Genomic DNA, 19,178 nt, shown 5'->3' on the forward strand with positions numbered 1-19,178 from the left:
ATACATACATATACATTCATATATAATGACTTAATGTAAATTACTTTTGTTATCATACTTTTAAGAAATTAAAATATATTTAGTGAAAAAATAGTTTTTTTTTTTATGTAGACAAATAAAAGTCCTAATATTTAGGGCACTCCGTTTAATCTTAATATCTTAGTAGTATGGAAACAACTTTTTTTTATTATATTAGGAATATTACAAATAAGCCACCTTTTTATTGCTTAATAATGTATAATATATGTGACTGACTAAGTCATGGTTCACTGCCCAAATTGTATAAATATAATTTTTATACATTAAATATAGTAAAAACTTATTATGTAATTTTTCAGGTAATTTCTTTTCTTTATTAAACATTTGAAAGCATTCTTAAATTTATGATATGGATGCTTAACTATGTCTATGGACTGATTATTATCAGAGGCCATTAATTGTGGTTGAAATGTAGAAAACTTTTTTTTTTCTAGCACTGTATGATGCATTTGGTGCTGAAAAATTCCTACATTGATGTGAAATATGCAAGTGTTTTTAATAATTTAACTAGTCACTGTATATAAATGGCATTTTTGCTTATAATAAGAAAATTAAATATGCATTTTTATATTGCTCATTAGATATCATTGGAGTATAATAATTGTACAAATACTTACATGTACTGTATATTGTTGCTATTATTTCAATTATGTCAGTGATAGTTATTTTGAGATGTACAGTAAACCCTCAATGAAACTGACTAATAGGGAGGATTGTCAGTGTCTTGTTAAGGGCTGTGGTCCCTCTTGTGGGTTGGCAGATACTAAAAAGTGGATTTTGACCACAATTTTAAACGTTCATTATATTGAAGGTTTACTATACAAGAAATTTCTTAGGTTTTGTTAATGCACGTAACTCTCATTGGATTTTTTTATTTCATACCTATACCTTACGTATTCTGCCCTATCCTGGATACATTGTTTAAGCATATTCTGAGCAAACCTAGATAGGGACAGAAGAAAAGGTTTGCTAAGCAAAAATTATATTATGTGAATTGTACTCTTCTACTGAAGCCCATGTTTTAACTCGATATGTGGACCACAGTAATAATCTTGCACATATAATTCGTATTATTTTTTTTTTGGGGGGGGGGGATGGGGGTGGAATTCATAACTACACACTGTACTCATGAGGGATACGCTTCCTTGTTCCCATTCCTTGCCTCTTCCTTTCCCATTCTATCCTCTCCCAGATGAGAATTATTATTACATTCATAAGGGGAGAAGGTACTCAGAAATTAGCAAAGTAGCAGGTCTAAAAGGTCTGCTTGCTGGTAATACCATTGTTATAGTAGTACTCAAGAGTGGTTGAAGTTGAAAAACTATATCTTTGAAAATAAATAAAACCAAACCAGGTCAACCAGGCTGTGGCGGATATGTAGGCCAGAAAGCTGCCAACAGCGCAACAGCCTGGATGACCAGACAAGCCTGGCCTAGGGCTAGACTCCAGGAGTAGAAAAACTCCAAACTCATCAGGGGTAAACCAGAATAATAGTGCTTGTAAAATAAGATGGCATTTCTGACTTGATCTAACCATTATACAGCTAACTACCTCAAGCTTTGGAGCCGTCATATCTCATCTAATTTGATGATGATAATTTTATCTCTGACATATCAAAGAGTAATGTACCAAAATTTGACTATGCATTGTTCCACTGATGGTAAATATATTTTATGTATAAACAGATGATAATACAGTGGAACCTTGGTACTCGAACAATTTGGTATTCAAACGCTTTGTTTGGTAAAAAAAAAAAAATTGCTCAGTAGTTGACTGTTTGCTTGGCACTCAACCAAAGAAACACAACCTGCCAGAACTTCGCTGTAAACTATTTCGTGTTTCTTCACTTTTTTTTTTTTTTTTTTTTTTTATAAATAAGTCACCAAAGGGCCTAAGAAGATTAGTGATAACAGCCAACCAAAAAGAAAATTGGTTGGGAAAAATTTGTTCAGTACTCGAACACCCTTCTGGAACAAATTAAGTTCGAGTACCGAGGTACTACTGAAATTACATAAATCTGTATATGTATATTCAAAGTTAGCAGAGAGTTGCCTGTATTAACAAAGTGCATTAAATATGTTTTAATATATTGTGTGAAAGCTGTAAGAAGATATATAATTATTAAAAGCAAATCTTTAAACTAGGAAAAGCTGTGTGCATAGGCAACATATTCATGGTTTCACAAATAATTAATTTTATACTCTTAAAACTGTTTATTGTTTATTAAGATATGAATAATCAGTCACAATTGCCTTCAGATTATATTCATGTTCATTTGACCTGAACCTCTTTGATTACATGATAGATTTACTGTACTTGTACTATTTCCTATCATGTGATCTGTGGATCTATACATGTGTATTGTCCAGATAAACCTGTTAAAAATATCACATCACATTACTTCACAAAAATAGAAAATCAGTGGCACCATAGCACTGTTCCCGAGGATCTAACTCGTGTCACCACTGGCATCCAAGTGCCTTTTCAGAGCACCTGTGCCTTGTCCCTATGAAACTCGTACTGAGAGGGATGTTAGAATTACTTCATCTATAGCAACATCTGGTAAATATTAGACCTAAACTCTTTTACACTATGTAATGAAAGCAGAATATTATTGAAGTAATGATTTATTGTATATGTACATATTTATTATCATCTTATGTTCTGAATTATCACATAAGCTTAAGTTATCAATAAAACAAAAAGGTGATCAGAAATTTTAAATATAATATTTGTGGAAATATACATGGGAAAGTCATAGATGTCACCTAACTACATATACAAAAATATAATCTAAAGAATTTGGGGGGGAAGTGTATCCTAAGCAAGTCTAGGGTATACAGTGGACCCTCGACCAACGATGGCATCGTCTAATATTAAATCCGACTAGCGATACATTTTAACGCAAAAATTTTGCCTCGACTAGTGCTAAAAAACTCGACCAACACGATTCGTTCCGTTCGAGACGCGTCCACTTGTGGCCTGAGCGCTCCAGTATTTACAAGCCAGCCAGCCACCGCGGTCCCATCCAAACATACAATCCGAACATTTCATATTATCACAGCGTTTTTAGTGATTGCACCTGCAAAATAAGTCACCATGGGCCCCAAGAAAGCTTCTAGTGCCAACCCTACAGCAAAAAGGGTGAGAATTACTATGGATATGAAGAAAGAGATCATTGCTAAGTATGAAAGTGGAGTGCGTGTCTCCGAGCTGGCCAGGTTGTACACAAAACCCCAATCAACCATCGCTACTATTGTGACCAAGAAAACAGCAATCAAGGAAGCTGTTCTTGCCAAAGGTGCAACTATGTTTTCGAAACTGAGATCGCAAGCGATAGAAGATGTTGAGAGACTGTTATTGGTGTGGATAAACGAAAAACAGATAGCAGGAGATAGCATCTCTCAAGTGATCATATGTGAAAAGGCTAGGAAGTTGCATGACAATTTAATTAGAAAAATGCCTGCAACTAGTGGTGATGTGAGTGAATTTAAGGCCAGCAAAGGTTGGTTTGAGAGATTCAAGAATCGTAGTGGCATACATAGTGTGATAACCTTTTTTGATGAAAATCACCCTGACACAGCTACTGCAAGCCGTGTTGGCGACCTGTACACTGACAATGTTGTGAAACACTTTAGGAATGTCATAAAGGAATGGGAGGTACAGGCCTCTATGAACAGATATGTTGTGCGACAGAGGTCCAGTGACTCTGAAGCTGGTCCTAGTGGCATTAAAAGAAGGGAAGTAACCCTGGAAAAGGACTTGACGCCTCAAGTCCTAATGGAAGGGGATTCCCCTTCTAAACACTAACACCATCCACACTCTCCCCTCCTCCCATCCCATCAATCATCACCAGATCTTCAATAAAGGTAAGTGTCATGTAATTGTACATGTCTTCTTCAGTTTGTGTGTATTAAAATTAATATTTCATGTAGTAAAATTTTTTTTTTTTTTTCAATACTTTGGGGTGTCAGGAACGGATTAATTTGATTTCCATTATTCCTTTTGGGGAAAATTAACTCGACTAATGGTAATTTCGACTAACAATGAGCTCTCAGGAACGGATTAATATCGTTGGTTGAGGGTCCACTGTACTTGGGGTATTCTCTCTTTTCCTATATTTTTATATATAAAATCATTAGAAAAAATGGGTCATATGCAGAGACCTCAAAAAAATGGTGTACTATATTGGTGGTATTAAAAAAAAAAAAGTTGACTGCTTAAACAGCCTACATGCAGTTTCCTTCCTGCATAATGGGGGGTTTCTCCTATAAAAATACCAACCATGCGGGTCGGTTTACTACATGATGAGCTCAGCTCAGCTAAACTGTGAGTGGTAAATTTGGGCCTAGATATGAGAGAATGGGTCTATGCAGTAAATGTGTACTATTGCTGTATATTGTTGTATGGTTTTTATGGTTGTTTTCTCAGTTTCTTGGTGTCATTTAATAGAATGGAAGATATATTATAGAAATTAGCTTGAAATTGAACTCAAAGTAGTAGAAATGTTTGATTTTTGTCATTATTTCCAGCTACACAAATTATATTACTCTTCCAATACGCATCCAACTAGTCGGTCTAATATGCATTCACAAATGCGCTGACATTATTTATACAATTATTACAATAATGCAGCATTCTGCATAACATTAAATCTTCTATTTTTTGCGTGATTAAAAATTCAAAATGGAAATCAAACATAATTTAGGAGATGCCTGAGGACATAACTAATGAACAGAGGAAATGTTTTTTAGTGCCAGGAATGTCTACATTGTTTATTCTGGACCCTATTTTTAAATTGGCAAGTTTTAATTTGGTGTGAAATTGGCCAAATTACCAATTTCTGATCACTTTATTGGGTAAATGGACAGTTTCTTGTACTCAATCAATAGAACAGAAGGAATACTAGCAAAATAGCTGTAAGTCTGGTCGACTGGAACAATGGAATTGGCCCAGAATAGGGCAAAATCATGGATGCATAAATACCGCCAAGATAACTAACTTTGCAAAAGCATAATTCTGTAAGTTTTTCATAAATTTTTGTACTTTTAGTTTCACTGCCTTCAGAAAAATATTATACAGTGGACCCCCGCATAGCGAACTTAATCCGTGCAAGAGGGCTGGTCGTTATGCGAAATGTTCGCTATGCGAATTAATTTTCCCCATAAGAAATAATGGAAATAAAATTAATCCGTGCAAGACACCCAAAAGTATGAAAAAAAATTTTTTTTACCACAAAAAAATGTTAATTTTAGTACACACAAACTGAAAAAGGCATGCACAATTACATGACACTTACTTTTATTGAAGATCTGGTGATGATTGATGGGATGGGAGGAGGGGAGAGAGAGTGTTAGTGTTTAGAAGGGGAATCCCCTTCCATTAGGACTTGAGGTAGCAAGTCCTTTTCTGGGGTTACTTCCCTTCTTCTTTTAATGCCACTAGGACCAGCTTCAGAGTCACTGGACTTCTTTCGCACAACATATCTGTCCATAGTGGCCTGTACCTCTCGTTCCTTTATGATTTGTCTAAAGTGGTTCACAACAGTGTCATTGTAACAGTCACCAGCACGGCTTGCAATAGCTGTGTGAGGGTGATTTTCATCAAAAAAGGTTTGCACTTCAAGCCATTTTGTACACATTTCCTTAATCTTTGAAGTAGGCAATTCCTTCAATTTCTCTCTTCCCTCCTTTGAACCAGTTTCCCCAGGTCTGGCCTCTTGCTCTTGAAGTTGATCTATCAGCTCATCAGTGGTTAGTTCTTCATTGTCCTCCTCCACCAACTCTTCCACATCCTCCCCACTAACCTCCAACCCCAAGGACTTCCCCAATTCCACAATTGATTCCTCAACTGGTATACTACTCCTCTCAGGGTTAGCCTCAAACCCTTCAAAATCCCTTTTGTCTACACATTCTGGCCACAGTTTCTTCCAAGCAGAGTTCAAGGTTCTCTTAGTCACTCCCTCCCAAGCCTTACCTATAAGGTTTACACAATTGAGGATATTAAAGTGATCCTTCCAAAACTCTTTTAGAGTCAATCGAGTGTCTGTGGTCACTTCAAAGCACTTTTGAAACAGAGCTTTTGTGTACAGTTTCTTGAAGTTGGAAATGACCTGCTGGTCCATGGGCTGCAGGAGAGGAGTGGTATTAGGAGGCAAAAACTTCACCTTAATGAAGCTCATGTCCCCATAAAGTCGCTCTGCCACGTCTGTAGGATGACCAGGGGCATTGTCTAACACCAGGAGGCACTTAAGGTCTAATTTCTTTTCAGTTAGGTAATCTTTCACATTGGGGGCAAATGCATGGTGTAACCAGTTATAGAAAAATTCCCTAGTGACCCATGCCTTACTGTTTGCCCTCCACAGCACACACAAATTATCCTTGAGGACATTCTTTTGCCTGAACGCTCTGGGAGTTTCAGAGTGATACACTAATAAAGGCTTAACTTTGCAATCACCACTAGCATTGGCACACATCAACAAAGTAAGCCTGTCTTTCATAGGCTTATGTCCTGGGAGTGCCTTTTCCTCCTGAGTAATGTAGGTCCTGCTTGGCATTTTCTTCCAGAACAGGCCTGTTTCATCACAATTAAACACTTGTTCAGGTTCCAGTCCTTCAGTTTCTATGTACTCCTTGAATTCCTGCACATATTTTTCAGCCGCTTTGTGGTCCGAACTGGCAGCCTCACCATGCCGTATCACACTATGGATGCCACTACGCTTCTTAAATCTCTCAAACCAACCTTTGCTGGCCTTAAATTCACTCACATCATCACTAGTTGCAGGCATTTTTTTAATTAAATCGTCATGCAACTTCCTAGCCTTTTCACATATGATCGCTTGAGAGACGCTATCTCCTGCTAGCTGTTTTTCATTTATCCACACCAATAAGAGTCTCTCAACATCTTCCATCACTTGCGATCTTTGTTTCGAAAACACAGTTAAACCTTTGGCAACAACAGCTTCCTTGATTGCCGTTTTCTTGCCCACAATAGAAGCGATGGTTGATTTTGGTTTCTTGTACAACCTGACCAGGTCGGTGATACGTACTCCACTTTCATACTTATCAATGATCTCTTTCTTCATTTCTATGGGTATTCTTACCCTTTGAGGTGTAGGGTGGGCACTAGAAGCTTTCTTGGGGCCCATGGTCACTTATTTTCCACAAACAGCACCGAAAACACTGTAATAATACGAAATATTCCGAGTGTATGCTTGAATGTTACCGCGGAGGCTGGCTGGTAAACAATGGGACGGGCGGCACATGTGAGGCTGGCTGAGGGCGCAGATTGGACGCGTCTCGGACGAAGTTCGCTGAGCGGGTTTTTGTCCACTATGCGGGGCAAAATTTTAGCGAACAAAGCGTTCGCTATGCGGATTGTTCGCTATGCAAGGCGTTCGCTATGCGGGGGTCCACTGTAATTTCATAAGAATTTTTTTTTTCTTTTAATTCTTCTCAGATCAGGGGTCCTGACCCTGAAAGGGTTAATATAAGGCCATTAACCCTTTCTGGGTCCCCAGGCCCTCTCCCAGACTTGTTCTCAGGGTTGCCCAAAATTAAAAAAAAAAAAAAAAATTCTCTATGAAAAGTTAGAGAATCTTTTCCCGATCATAATGACACCAAAAGTATATAATTTGATGGAAAACTTACGGAATTATGCTCTCGCGAAGTTAGCGAGAGCATAATAGGGCCCACTTTGAGCCCTATTTTCGGCCAAATCCAGTGTACTAGTTGACAAAAATCATAGCTATTTTGCTAGAACTCCATTTTTTCTATCGAAAGAGTACAGAAACCACCCATTTACCAATTTCAACTATCCAATACAGTGGTCAGAATTTAGCAATTTTGCCAATTTCACACAAATTTCAAAAGATGCCAATTTCCAAATAGGGTCCAGAATAAACAAGAAAGACATTCCTGGCACTAAAGTAACATTTCCTCTGTTCATTAGTCACGTCCCCATGCCCCTCTTACATTATTTTGCTTTCCACTTTGAATTTTTATTCTCACAAAAAATAGAAGATTTACTGTTATGCAGACTACTGCATTAGTGTAGAAATGGTATAAATAATATCAGCGCACTTGTGAAAGAATATTAGACTCACCAGTTGACGTGTATTGGACGCTTAGCATGATTTGTTTACTTTTGAACTTTGGTAAAAATCAAACATTTATGCTACTTTGAGCTCAATTTCAGGGTACTTTTCATTGTAAAACCAGTCAAAATCATCTCAATTTCTGTAATATATCGTCCATTCTATAAAATGAGATCAGGAAAACTAGAATACAACAATAAATACCATACGAAAATACAGTGCAAAGTCGCTGTTTTAATCCAAAAACATGGTCAAAGTTTTTTTTTTTCTCATTAAGCACTGTGTGCTGCACGATTTTTTTTTATACTGCGCACACTGACCACATAGACCCATTCTTTCATATGTAGGCCTACCAGCTTTCTCTCACTAGATTTGAGGGCGCTAGAATTTAGGCGTACTAGTACGTCAAAAACCCTGAGAGGGTTAAATGGAGCACCTTTCTTTGTCTTCTGCTCAATTGACATATTCCTTTTCTGTCTTATTTAGCTGTATTAACTTACGATTCTTTTCATCTGCTCACAATCTGGATTACTCAATATTTTTCTAATTGTACGAATTATTGCTTCTTTTACAGAGAAGGTGACCCTTTCAGATTTAGCACCTAATCTGATTATATTATTATTACATAAAAGGCACAGGCCTTCTTCATCACATTATTAGTTTGCCCAAAATACATTGTATAATAGTGGCTTTCTTTCGTAATGTTTTATTAAATGTAAACCACATAAGTGACCCATCTTTAAGCATATCTAGCATTTTTATTTTTAAAATGCTCAGTGGGAAAAGGGCCATGTTGAAAATACATACATGCATACACATATACACACACATATTCGTACATTTACTATTAAAAATTTGGATTGGTTGCCGTAAATCAGAGAGAGCCAGAATAGCCTAAACTCTGGATTTTGGCTGTATATATATTACAAGGTAATTCATAATTTTATTCTATTACATAAAATGAAACTTATTTTCTGAATGAACTGCATAGGACATGTGTAAATGAAAGTAATTATTGTGTACATGAATCAAGTTTGTCACAAAGTAGGGTAGTTTTTATACTTGTAAATTTGTAAAATAAATTATTTAAGATAAAAACTGCTTTTCATTTTTTAATATACTCTAGATTTTGTGTATTATGCTTATTATAATGGATTCACTAGAAATTTCAGGTATGACTTTTGATACTTGGAAATGCCCATACCTATAGTGTTAAATGATGCTTTGGGATAATTAAAATACTTTTATCATTATTATACGGTTATTATAAGGGTTGGAGAGAGGGGGTAAAGGAGGTTTTGTGGGCAAGGGGCTTGGACTTCCAGCAAGCGTGCATGAGCGTGTTAGATAGGAGTGAATGGAGACGAATGGTACTTGGGACCTGACGATCTGTTGGAGTGTGAGCAGGGTAATATTTAGTGAAGGGATTCAGGGAAACCGGTTATTTTCATATAGTCGGACTTGAGTCCTGGAAATGGGAAGTACAATGCCTGCACTTTAAAGGAGGGGTTTGGGATATTGGCAGTTTGGAGGGATATGTTGTGTATCTTTATATGTGTATGCTTCTAAACTGTTGTATTCTGAGCACCTCTGCAAAAACAGTGATAATGTGTGAGTGTGGTGAAACTGTTGAATGATGATGAAAGTATTTTCTTTTTGGGGATTTTCTTTCTTTTTTGGGTCACCCTGCCTCGGTGGGAGACGGCCGACTTGTTGAAAAAAAAAAAATCATTATTTCCTGATATTCATTGAAATATCTATATAAACTCTCATTCTTTTTCCTGTCAAGGTAAATTCTATTCTCAAACTTTTGGCATTGCTATATAAGCTTTCCTCTATTCCCCGTCCTTGCTAACCTTTATGTGGAATATTTCGAAACAGTCCTACTTCCTACTACTGGGGTACGTCCTCTCTGGCTTTGCTATGTAAATGATACATTTGCTCTATGGCCACTTAACTCTAATCTCTTCCAATCTTTTCTTAGTGCCCTTCACAATCTTGCCCCTTTATCAAAACTAAATAGGACTAACTAGTTACTCTGCTTCCTTTCCTTGATGTTCTGTCCACTGCTCTATGACTGACTTTTTCCATCTACGGCAAGTGGGATGTACATTTGCTATTTTAAACATCCTCTTTCTGTCAAGAAAAATGTTCTTGTTTCTCTTACCCTTCATGCCCTCTGCATCTGTAACCCTTAATTTCTTGACATTGAAATTTCCACTCTCCACAGTTGTTCTCTTGCCTTGGTTGTCCTTATGATTTCATAAACTCTGCCTACTTTCATGCTAAATGAACTTTCCTCTCTACCACACCTACTTCTCCTGTGAAATCTATTCTTTGCCTTTTCTACATCTTCAGTATTCAAAACTTTAAAAACACCTTCCATCCTGTAGCTACTAAGCTCTCTCTTCATCAGACTAATACCCTTCACACCAACTTTGCTCATACTTCTCCTATCACTGATATTGCTGGTGTCTACTCCATCAACTGCTCTTCCCGTCCTCTCCAATACTTGGTAAAACTGGCTGCTCTCTTTCAGACAGACTTAAAGAGCAGAAAAGATATGTTTACCTTTACAACAACAACAATGCCACTGTCTATCATGTCAGAGATCACAGCCATCCTATTAAATGGCCCTCCACTAAAACTACCCTTATTCTAACCATCAAAAATGCAGTCTTGTTGAAGTAGTTCTTATACACAACTAATATGAATCTTCGTTCTGATTTTGTTTCTGTAGATGCCTGCCTTTCCCATTACTTTGTCAAATGGTCTAACAACTTGAAAACACTGGTGACTTAGCTAACCTTTGCCACCTCTTCCCCTCAAGGAAGGTTCCTTGATGTTGGTGAGGGGCTCTTGATTTAGGGAATTGGATCTGTGCTCCAGTTCCCCGAATTAAGCCTGAATGCCTTCCACATCCCCCCCCCCAGGCGCTGTATAATCCTCCGGGTTTAGCCCTTCCCCCTTGATTATAATAATAATAATAATTTGCCACCTCTCCTTCCACTTCATTTGTCTTTTGCATTATCTTTTTCCTTTGCCTCTCCTGTCTTCTGTGTCTGGGTTTTTCCCTGTAGGGGTTTTGTCCCATGGATTTTGCCCTAAGCCCATGGACCAGTAGCACTCCTTTAGTGCTCCTTTGTTTTCTTGTTCTTTTACACTACCACTTCTACCACTGTTAATAGTTTTTTTTTTTTTTACAAGTACTACTCTTTCTGCTATTCTACCAATTGTTTTACCATTACCTCTGCTACTTCCTTATGACTACTACTACTACTGCACTGCTACAATTTCTACTACCACTGCTGCACTACTACTACTACTATTTCTACCACCACCACCACTACTACTACTATTTCTACCACCACCACCACCTACTATTTCTACTACCACCACCACTACTACTATTTCTACTACCACCACTACTACTACTGGTACTATTCCCATGCTCCTACTCTACTTTCTTCCTTCTCCCATTCTGTCTTCTGATCTTCCCTACTTCTTAGTTGTAATTTAACAGTGGTCTAAGATGTACCAGAATGTCACCCCAACATTCTCTTCAGTGCAATTTTTGGTGAAAAATGAATAACAAAAAAGTTAAGAAAAATTACTAATGGATACAAGACAAATTGCTTAGGATATAACTGTATTCATTACTTTATTACATTCACTGGGGAAGCAATAAACCTATATAGGAGTAGGGCAGTGCCAGGGAAAATGGGAGACAAAGTTGATCAAAGGGAGGGTAGGTCGAATTCCTTGGATCAAGAGCCCCTTACAAGTGTCAAGGAACCTTCCTTGAGGAGACAATTAAAATCAATAAATGAAAATACATCTTTAGGGGTCACCCCTGCCTTGGTGGAAAATGGCTGGTGTGTTAAAAAAAACATTGAAACAATATTCATATTGTAGATGAATACACTGGTCAAAGAAAATTCAATTCTGGATGAAAAACAGAATTTAAGCTAATAAAAGTAGGACAACATTTAACTGTCTGTATCTAAGTCTTTACCTTTACAGTGATAATCCTGCTGTATTTCTGAACAGCTCACACCCTCTTGACAAGTGATGCAACATACACCCAGACAGATATAATAAATGCTGGGTAGAGTTTGAGGTGAAGAGCAAGAGCAAATTCAGTATCTGGTGCCTGTGTTAAGTGAACCCCAGTACTGTGTACTGCTTCTACTACACTGGCTATACTGCTGTACCCCTGATGAACACACACTCCACATACCTACAAAATATACTTTGATTACACTAAATTTATCCTCCAGCTAAGCAATATAGTGGCAACATTAAGTCAGTATGCATTACTTCATAAAAAATAAATCTCACAACTTTAATAAATTTGGTACTGAGGTTAATTTAAGTTACCCCTTTATCCCTTCAACTGAACCACATGAAGTTATTTCATCTTTCAGATGATTTTTGTGGGCAAGATTTCAATGTTACAAAAATTATCCATCTAAAACATATACAACCATGTGTATTTATGAATTAATACAATATTATCTTTATTCAATTAACAACTAATACATACATATTTTTTATTACATTATTACAGCACCTAATGCCAATATACAAGAAAAATATCAATATAAATAATAAAAAAAGGCACAATGCCATGACTGGAACGATACACAAATAACCCACACATAGAAGAGAAGAGTTTACGAAGACGTTTCAGTCCGGTTTGGACCATTTACAAAGTCACACTAATGAAAAGGAGAGCAGGATGGGTATATATAGGCAGGAGGTGGTAGTAGTAGTAGTAGTGGAGGTAGAAGGAAGTAGTAGTGGGGAGGTAGTAAGAGTAGGAGGGGCCAGTCAAATACTAAGAAAGAGGAGCACTGCAAGGGAGCTAGGTGCCCACAGAGGGTAAGAGCAAGAACACCAAGGGGAGGAAAACCAAATAAATAAATAAAGGAACAAATACACAGGGCAGAAGAAAGACAACCTAAAGGAGAAAAAGGAAAGAGGAAAGGGGAAGAGGGAGAAGAAGAAAAAAGTAGGAATCAGGTTAGGTCATGAGTGTTCTGAAGTTTGGAGTATTTTACAATGTAGTGGGAGAGGAAGGCATCTACAGAGACGAAGCCGGGACTAAGACTCATACCAGGAAAGTTGTGTATTAGGGAGGATTCAACCAGACAGCGACTGTTAAAGTTGGAAGTAGGGAAGACAGTTTTAGCAGAAGACCAGTCAATAGGATGGCTGTGATCTCTTGATGTGACAGAAAAGAGCATTGTTAGTGTCGGCAAGCCTAACACTATTTTTGTGCTCCCTAAGTCTGTCAGAAAGAGATCAACCAGTTTCTCCAAAGTATTGAAGACGACGGGAGGAACAAGAAATAGAGTAGACACCAGGAGCATCAGTAGAGGGAGGAGAGATATGAACGAGATTAGTGCGAAGTGTGTTAGTCTGGCGGAAAGTAAGTTTGATGTCTAAGGAACAGAGAGAATTGTTGAGATTAGAAAGACTGGAAATGTAGGGAAGGCAGAGGACACAAGAGTTCCCAGGAGTGGAGAGTTTGAGAGAGAAGAAATTATGTTTAGTACGTGAGAAGGCAGAGTCTATGAAATGGGAAGGGTAGCCAAGACAGGAAAATGAATTATGAAGAGTGGAAATTTCTGATTGAAGGAACTGAGGAACTGTTCTCCTTCCTACTATCAATGTGCGCCCTTCACTCTGGCTCCGCTATGTTGATGACATCTTTGCTCTGTGGCCTCATGACTCTTGTCTCTTCCAACCATTTCTTGATGCTCTTAATAATCTTGCCTCTTCCATTAAGTTTAAAGCTGAATGGGAATCTAATTCCTTACTTCCTTTTCTAGATGTTCATGTGCACTGCTCAAATACAGGTTTTGCCTTTTCCGTTTACCGCAAGCCTATGCACAGTGGCATAACATTCACTACTTTTCTTATCATGCTTCTTCTATCAAGAAAAGTGTTCTTATCTCCCTCTTTCTCCGTGCCCTCCGCATATGTGATCCTCAGTTCCTTCAATCAGAAATTTCCACTCTTCATAATTCATTTTCCTGTCTTGGCTACCCTTCCCATTTCATAGACTCTGCCTTCTCATGTGCTAAATGTAATTTCTTCTCTCCCAAACTCTCCATTCCTGGGAACTCTTCTGTCCTCTGCCTTCCCTACATTTCCGGTCTTTCTAATCTCAACAACTCTCTCCATTCCTTAGACATCAAACTTACTCTCTGCCAGACTAATACTTTGCACTAATCGCTCCTGGTGTCTACTCTATTTCTTGTTCCTCCTGTCCTCTTCAATACTTTGGAGAAACTGGTCGATCTCTTTCTGACAGACTTAGGGAGCACAAAAATAGTGTTAGGCTTGCCGACACTAACAATGTTCTTTTCTGTCACGTCAGAGATCACAGCCATCCTATTGACTGGTCTTCTGCTAAAACTGTCTTCCCTACTTCCAACTTTAACAGTTGCCCTCTGGTTGAATCCTCCCTAATACACAATTTTCCTTGTATGAATCTTAGTCCCGGCTTCATCTCTGTAGATGCCTTCCTCTCCCACTACATTGTAAAATACTCCAAACTTCAGAACACTCGTGACCTAATCTGATTCCTACTTTTTTCTTCTTCTCCCTCTTCCCCCTTTCCTCTTTCCTTTTTCTCCTTTGGGTTGTCTTTCTTCTGCCCTGTGTATTTGTTCCTTCTTTATTTATTTATTTGTTTTCCCCCCCTCGGTGTTCTTGCTCTTACCCTCTGTGGGCACCTAGCTCCCTTGCAGTGCTCCTCTTTCTTAGTATTTGACTGGTCCCTTACTACCTCCCCACTACTACTTCCTTCCATCTCCACTACTACCAGTACTACTATTACTACCATCACCTCCTGCCTCTATATACCCATCCTGCTCTCCTTTTCGTTAGTGTGACTTTGTAAATGGTCCAAGTCGGACCGAAACGTCGTCGTAAGCTCCTCTCTTCTATGTGCGGGTTATTTGTGTAAGAGATGAATATACTTTTTACCATGAATAATTACATTATATTGAAGTGCATCAACACACCTTGTGGGATGTCATAATTGTAGCTAACTGTGTTAGATCTGGTGAAGTAACTTTACCAGTTGCACGAGGTTCCTCTAATCCACGAACCAATTTTCGTAAAACTGAGATGGCGTGCCGGTTCCATGGTGTCCTGCAAACAACAAAAAAACACAACTGCTAATCATACTCGGTAGTAAGTACAGTACTTAAAACAAAATCGGTACTAAAAGAGTAAATCCCACCTATATGAACTTATATTATTGAATAAAATGCTGCAACTGGTAAAATTTACCTAGGAAGTAGGTTGGTAGACAGCAACCACCCAGGGAGGTACTACCATCCTGCCAAGTGAGCGTAAAACGGAAACCTGTAATTGTTTTACATGATGGTAGGATTGCTGGTGTCTTTTTTCTGTCTCTTAAACATGCAAGATTTCAGGTACATCTTGCTACTTCTTCTTACACTTAGGTCACACTACACATACATGTACAAGCATATATATATATACACACCCCTCTGGGTTTTTTTTTCTATTTTCTTACTAGTTCTTGTTCTTGTTTATTTCCTGTTATCTCCATGGGGAAATGGAACAGAAATCCTCCTCCGTAAGCCATGCATGTTGTAAGAGGCGACTAAAATGCCGGGAGCAAGGGGCTAGTAACCCCTTCTCCTGTATAAGTTGCTAAATTTGGAAAGAGAAACTTTTTTTGTTTTTTGGGGCGACCCTGCTTCGGTGGGATACAGCCAGTTTGTTGAAAGAAAGAAAGATGTATCCAGTACATTGATACACAACCTTTGGCTCAAATGTCTGCAAGTTTAATTACTTTTTAATATATTTGCTTGGATTCCTCACCCGCATGTCTCTCAACATTTTCCTTTAAAGTACAGTGGAACCTCTACTTATGAGTTTAATCCGTTCCATGACCTTGCTTGCACCTGGATTTGCTCATTTGCATAGTCAATTTTCCTCATTCAAATTAATTGAAATGGAATTAATGCATTCCAGTGGAATTTCAGGCATGACAAAATACTTCAATATTTCCCTAATGTCAACTATATGGCTTATTTATCTATCACAATTCATCTAATATGACAAACAATATTAATAACATAGAAACATGATATATATGCTAGAATGAATAAAATACATGTCTATGTATGTGGCTAGTGGTGGTGACAGTGGCCATTGTTGTTTTTGGGTTTATAGGGCCACCACAGCAGCCATTCCTGCTCCTGACTACATGTGTAGAGAACCTAGGATAACCCAAAAAAGTCAGACAGAGTGACTTAAAATTGCTACACTTAACTGCTCTCACTCTTAATTCTACACTTAACTGCTACACTCTTAAGGCTACACTTTGTCACTCCTCGTAGAAGTGGTACACTGGTAATGCCTCGCCAAGTTCTTAACCCTCCACCTAGTTTGTTTATGATTTCCTGCTGTAATTCCATGGAAATCATCCTCTTTTTCTTCTCAGCATTGTCCTCTGCACTTGCTTTCTTAGGACCCATGGTTAGAAACAAGAAATAACTGCACGAAACGTAGGGAAAACACAAGAATTCACTCCACCACGAGTGGAGTGGACTGAGCGTTGTTTTGATACATACTGCCATCTCGTGGTGGCGTTTGGAAACTCGCTTACAGTATAGGGTACAACAAGGTTGCTACCAGGGTACAACAAGGTTGTTTTCAAGGTACAAGGTCTGCCACTGCTGTTTCATATTGTCTGCCACTGCTGCTTCATGTTGTCTGCCACTGCTGCTTCATGTTGTCTGCCACTGTTGCTTCATGTTGTCTGCCACTGCTACTTCATGATGTCTGCCACTGCTGCTTCATGATATCTGCCACTGCTGCTTCATGTTGTCTGCAATTGCTGCTTCATGTTGTCTGCCACTGCTACTTCATGTTGTCTGCCACTGCTACCTCATGATGTCTGCCACTGCTGCTTCATGATGTCTGCCACTGCTGCTTCATGTCTGCCACTGCTGCTTCATGTTTTCTGCCACTGCTGTTTCATGTTGTCGGCCACTGCTGTTTCATGTTGTCTGCCACTGCTGCTTCATGTTGTCTGCCACTGCTGTTTCATGTTGTCTGTCACTGCTGCTTCATGATGTCTGCCACTGCTGCTTCATGTTGTCTGCCACTGCTACCTCATGATGTCTGCCACTGCTGCTTCATGATGTCTGCCACTGCTGTTTCATGTTGTCTGTCACTGCTGCTTCATGATGTCTGCCACTGCTGCTTCATGTTGTCTGCCACTGCTGCCTCATGATGTCTGCTCCCACTTTTGCTAGTGTGTTGAAGAGCTTTCCAATATGTGAAGGTTGAGGGCAGTGCCAATCGGACAGGTATTGGACGGTGACGTCATTTGTTTACTCTTGAACATCGCCAAAGAAATGAACATTTCTGCTACTTTGAGCTCAATTGAAACCAATCAAAAGCATATCTATTTCTGTAGTATATCTTCCATTCTATCAAATGAGACCAAAAAATACTAGAATACAAACATAAAAACCATATGAAAATACACCGCTAAGGGGAGGTTAATGGCTGAGAAGTAAACTCCATTATTTATGGTCTGATTTCTTTCCTTTTTGGTGTACATTAAGAAACATCTTTCCATCATACATTGCCCAAGTTTCAATAAGATAGTCCAACAAACAACTGAGAACCAATTCCCTAGGTCAAGAGCAGGAGCCCCTCACCAGCATCAAGGAACCCCCCTTGAGGCCCGCTCGCATCTGGAAATTTCACTCGCGTTTGGAAGCAAAAAATCGACTGAGTGACTGTTTGTATCTGGAAAAACTCGCACGTGGATGTACTTGTAAGTAGAGGTTCCACTGTATTCCTAAATGCTCACAAACTGTAATTTAAACATAAGGGGGATTGCCAATAGACCCCTGGCTATCTTCAAGAAGGAGCTGGACAGGCACCTAATGTCAGTACAGCGATACCTTGACTTACGAGTGCCCCAACTTACGAGTTTTCCGAGTTACGAGCCATTGCTCGGTTGATTTTTTGCTTTGAGTTGCGAGCCAAAATCAGAGTTTCGAGTGAGCCTCAGATATACCGCCACTCGCAGGACATATCGAGGAAATATCTAAACCTCAATAATAACCAATATGCAACATCCTTTCAATTTTGATACCACCAGTAGTGTCATCCTGCCAGAATGTTCTATAACGTATGCCCGAAGTAAAGAGAAACAATTCTGGAACGTGTAATACATGTTCGGCAGGCCGGCTAGCTGATTTTCACTTGTTCAGGAATCAGACATGACAACCGGTTCTGCATCGTATGTAATACCTGTTGGTTCATGAGCAGCTGTCTCTCTGACACAGAGAGACAAGTAGACAGAGGAAGACAGAAACACAGGCAGACAGTGCTAGACAGACAGAAATAAACAGATAGACAGAAACAAACAGAAAGACAGACATGTTTATGTGTGACAGTGAAAAATAAAGCCAAGGCAGTGTACGATAATCAAATATCACTCCACTGCCACCAGTGGAGTGACACTCATCTTACACCGTGCTTCAAGAAGTTTCATATATACTCTAACATTTCTAAAACATTGCTGGGACCTGGCAAAAAAGGCAAAAATCATTTCTTATTTATAAATACATTTTTCTTATTTAAAAACCTGTAATAAAAAATTGGGGTGTTTTTTGGGGGGGCTGGAATGGATTAATAGCATTTCAGTTAATTTCAATGAGGAAAATTTATTTAATATACGAGCAAACTGAGTTACGAGCTTGGTCACGGAATGAATTAAACTCGTAAGTCAAAGTACCCTGTACCTGACCAGCTGGACTGTGGCTCGTACGTTGGTTTACCTTTGGCTAGCAGTAACAGCCTGGTTGATCAGGCCAATTCACTGGGAGGCCTGGTCATGGATTGGGCTGTGGGGACGTTTACCCCCAAAACCCCATCCAGGTATACTTGGGGAGATTAAACCTAAAGCTGGGTCATATGCCATCATATATCTTTGTGTTCAACACATTTCATCAGGATGTTAATTATCCCC

The 19,178-nt window shown here is 38.7% G+C and overlaps 1 protein-coding gene and 1 long non-coding RNA gene across 8 annotated transcripts in view; one reads left to right on the forward strand and one right to left on the reverse strand.

The window, feature by feature from the left end:
- Cc2d2a (Coiled-coil and C2 domain containing 2A) overlaps positions 1-19,178 on the reverse strand; it is a 95,229-nt gene that overhangs the window by 161 nt on the left and 75,890 nt on the right. For 4 of the 5 annotated variants that reach the window (XM_053775095.2, XM_053775097.2, XM_053775096.2 and 1 more), the window contains 2 exons: positions 15,172-15,301; positions 8,052-12,374 (listed from right to left, as the gene is read on the reverse strand). In XM_053775095.2, coding sequence (XP_053631070.2) covers positions 12,186-12,374; positions 15,172-15,301 — 319 coding nt within the window. In that variant the 3' untranslated portion in view covers positions 8,052-12,185. Of the gene's footprint in view, positions 1-8,051; positions 12,375-15,171; positions 15,302-19,178 lie in introns of those variants that run through there. The other variant, XM_070084181.1, reaches the window with a different exon arrangement.
- The window catches only part of LOC128687580 (uncharacterized), a 62,087-nt gene that overhangs the window by 148 nt on the left and 42,761 nt on the right, over positions 1-19,178 (forward strand). The window contains exon 1 of one of the 3 annotated variants that reach the window (XR_008406861.2): positions 36-2,601. The exons of the other annotated variants lie outside the window; for them this stretch is intronic. This is a non-coding gene — a long non-coding RNA (uncharacterized lncRNA). Of the gene's footprint in view, positions 1-35; positions 2,602-19,178 lie in introns of those variants that run through there. 3 annotated transcript variants of the gene reach the window in all.

The sequence above is a fragment of the Cherax quadricarinatus genome, chromosome 11 (assembly GCF_038502225.1).
Source record: "Cherax quadricarinatus isolate ZL_2023a chromosome 11, ASM3850222v1, whole genome shotgun sequence".
Taxonomy (NCBI): Eukaryota; Metazoa; Arthropoda; class Malacostraca; order Decapoda; family Parastacidae; genus Cherax; species Cherax quadricarinatus.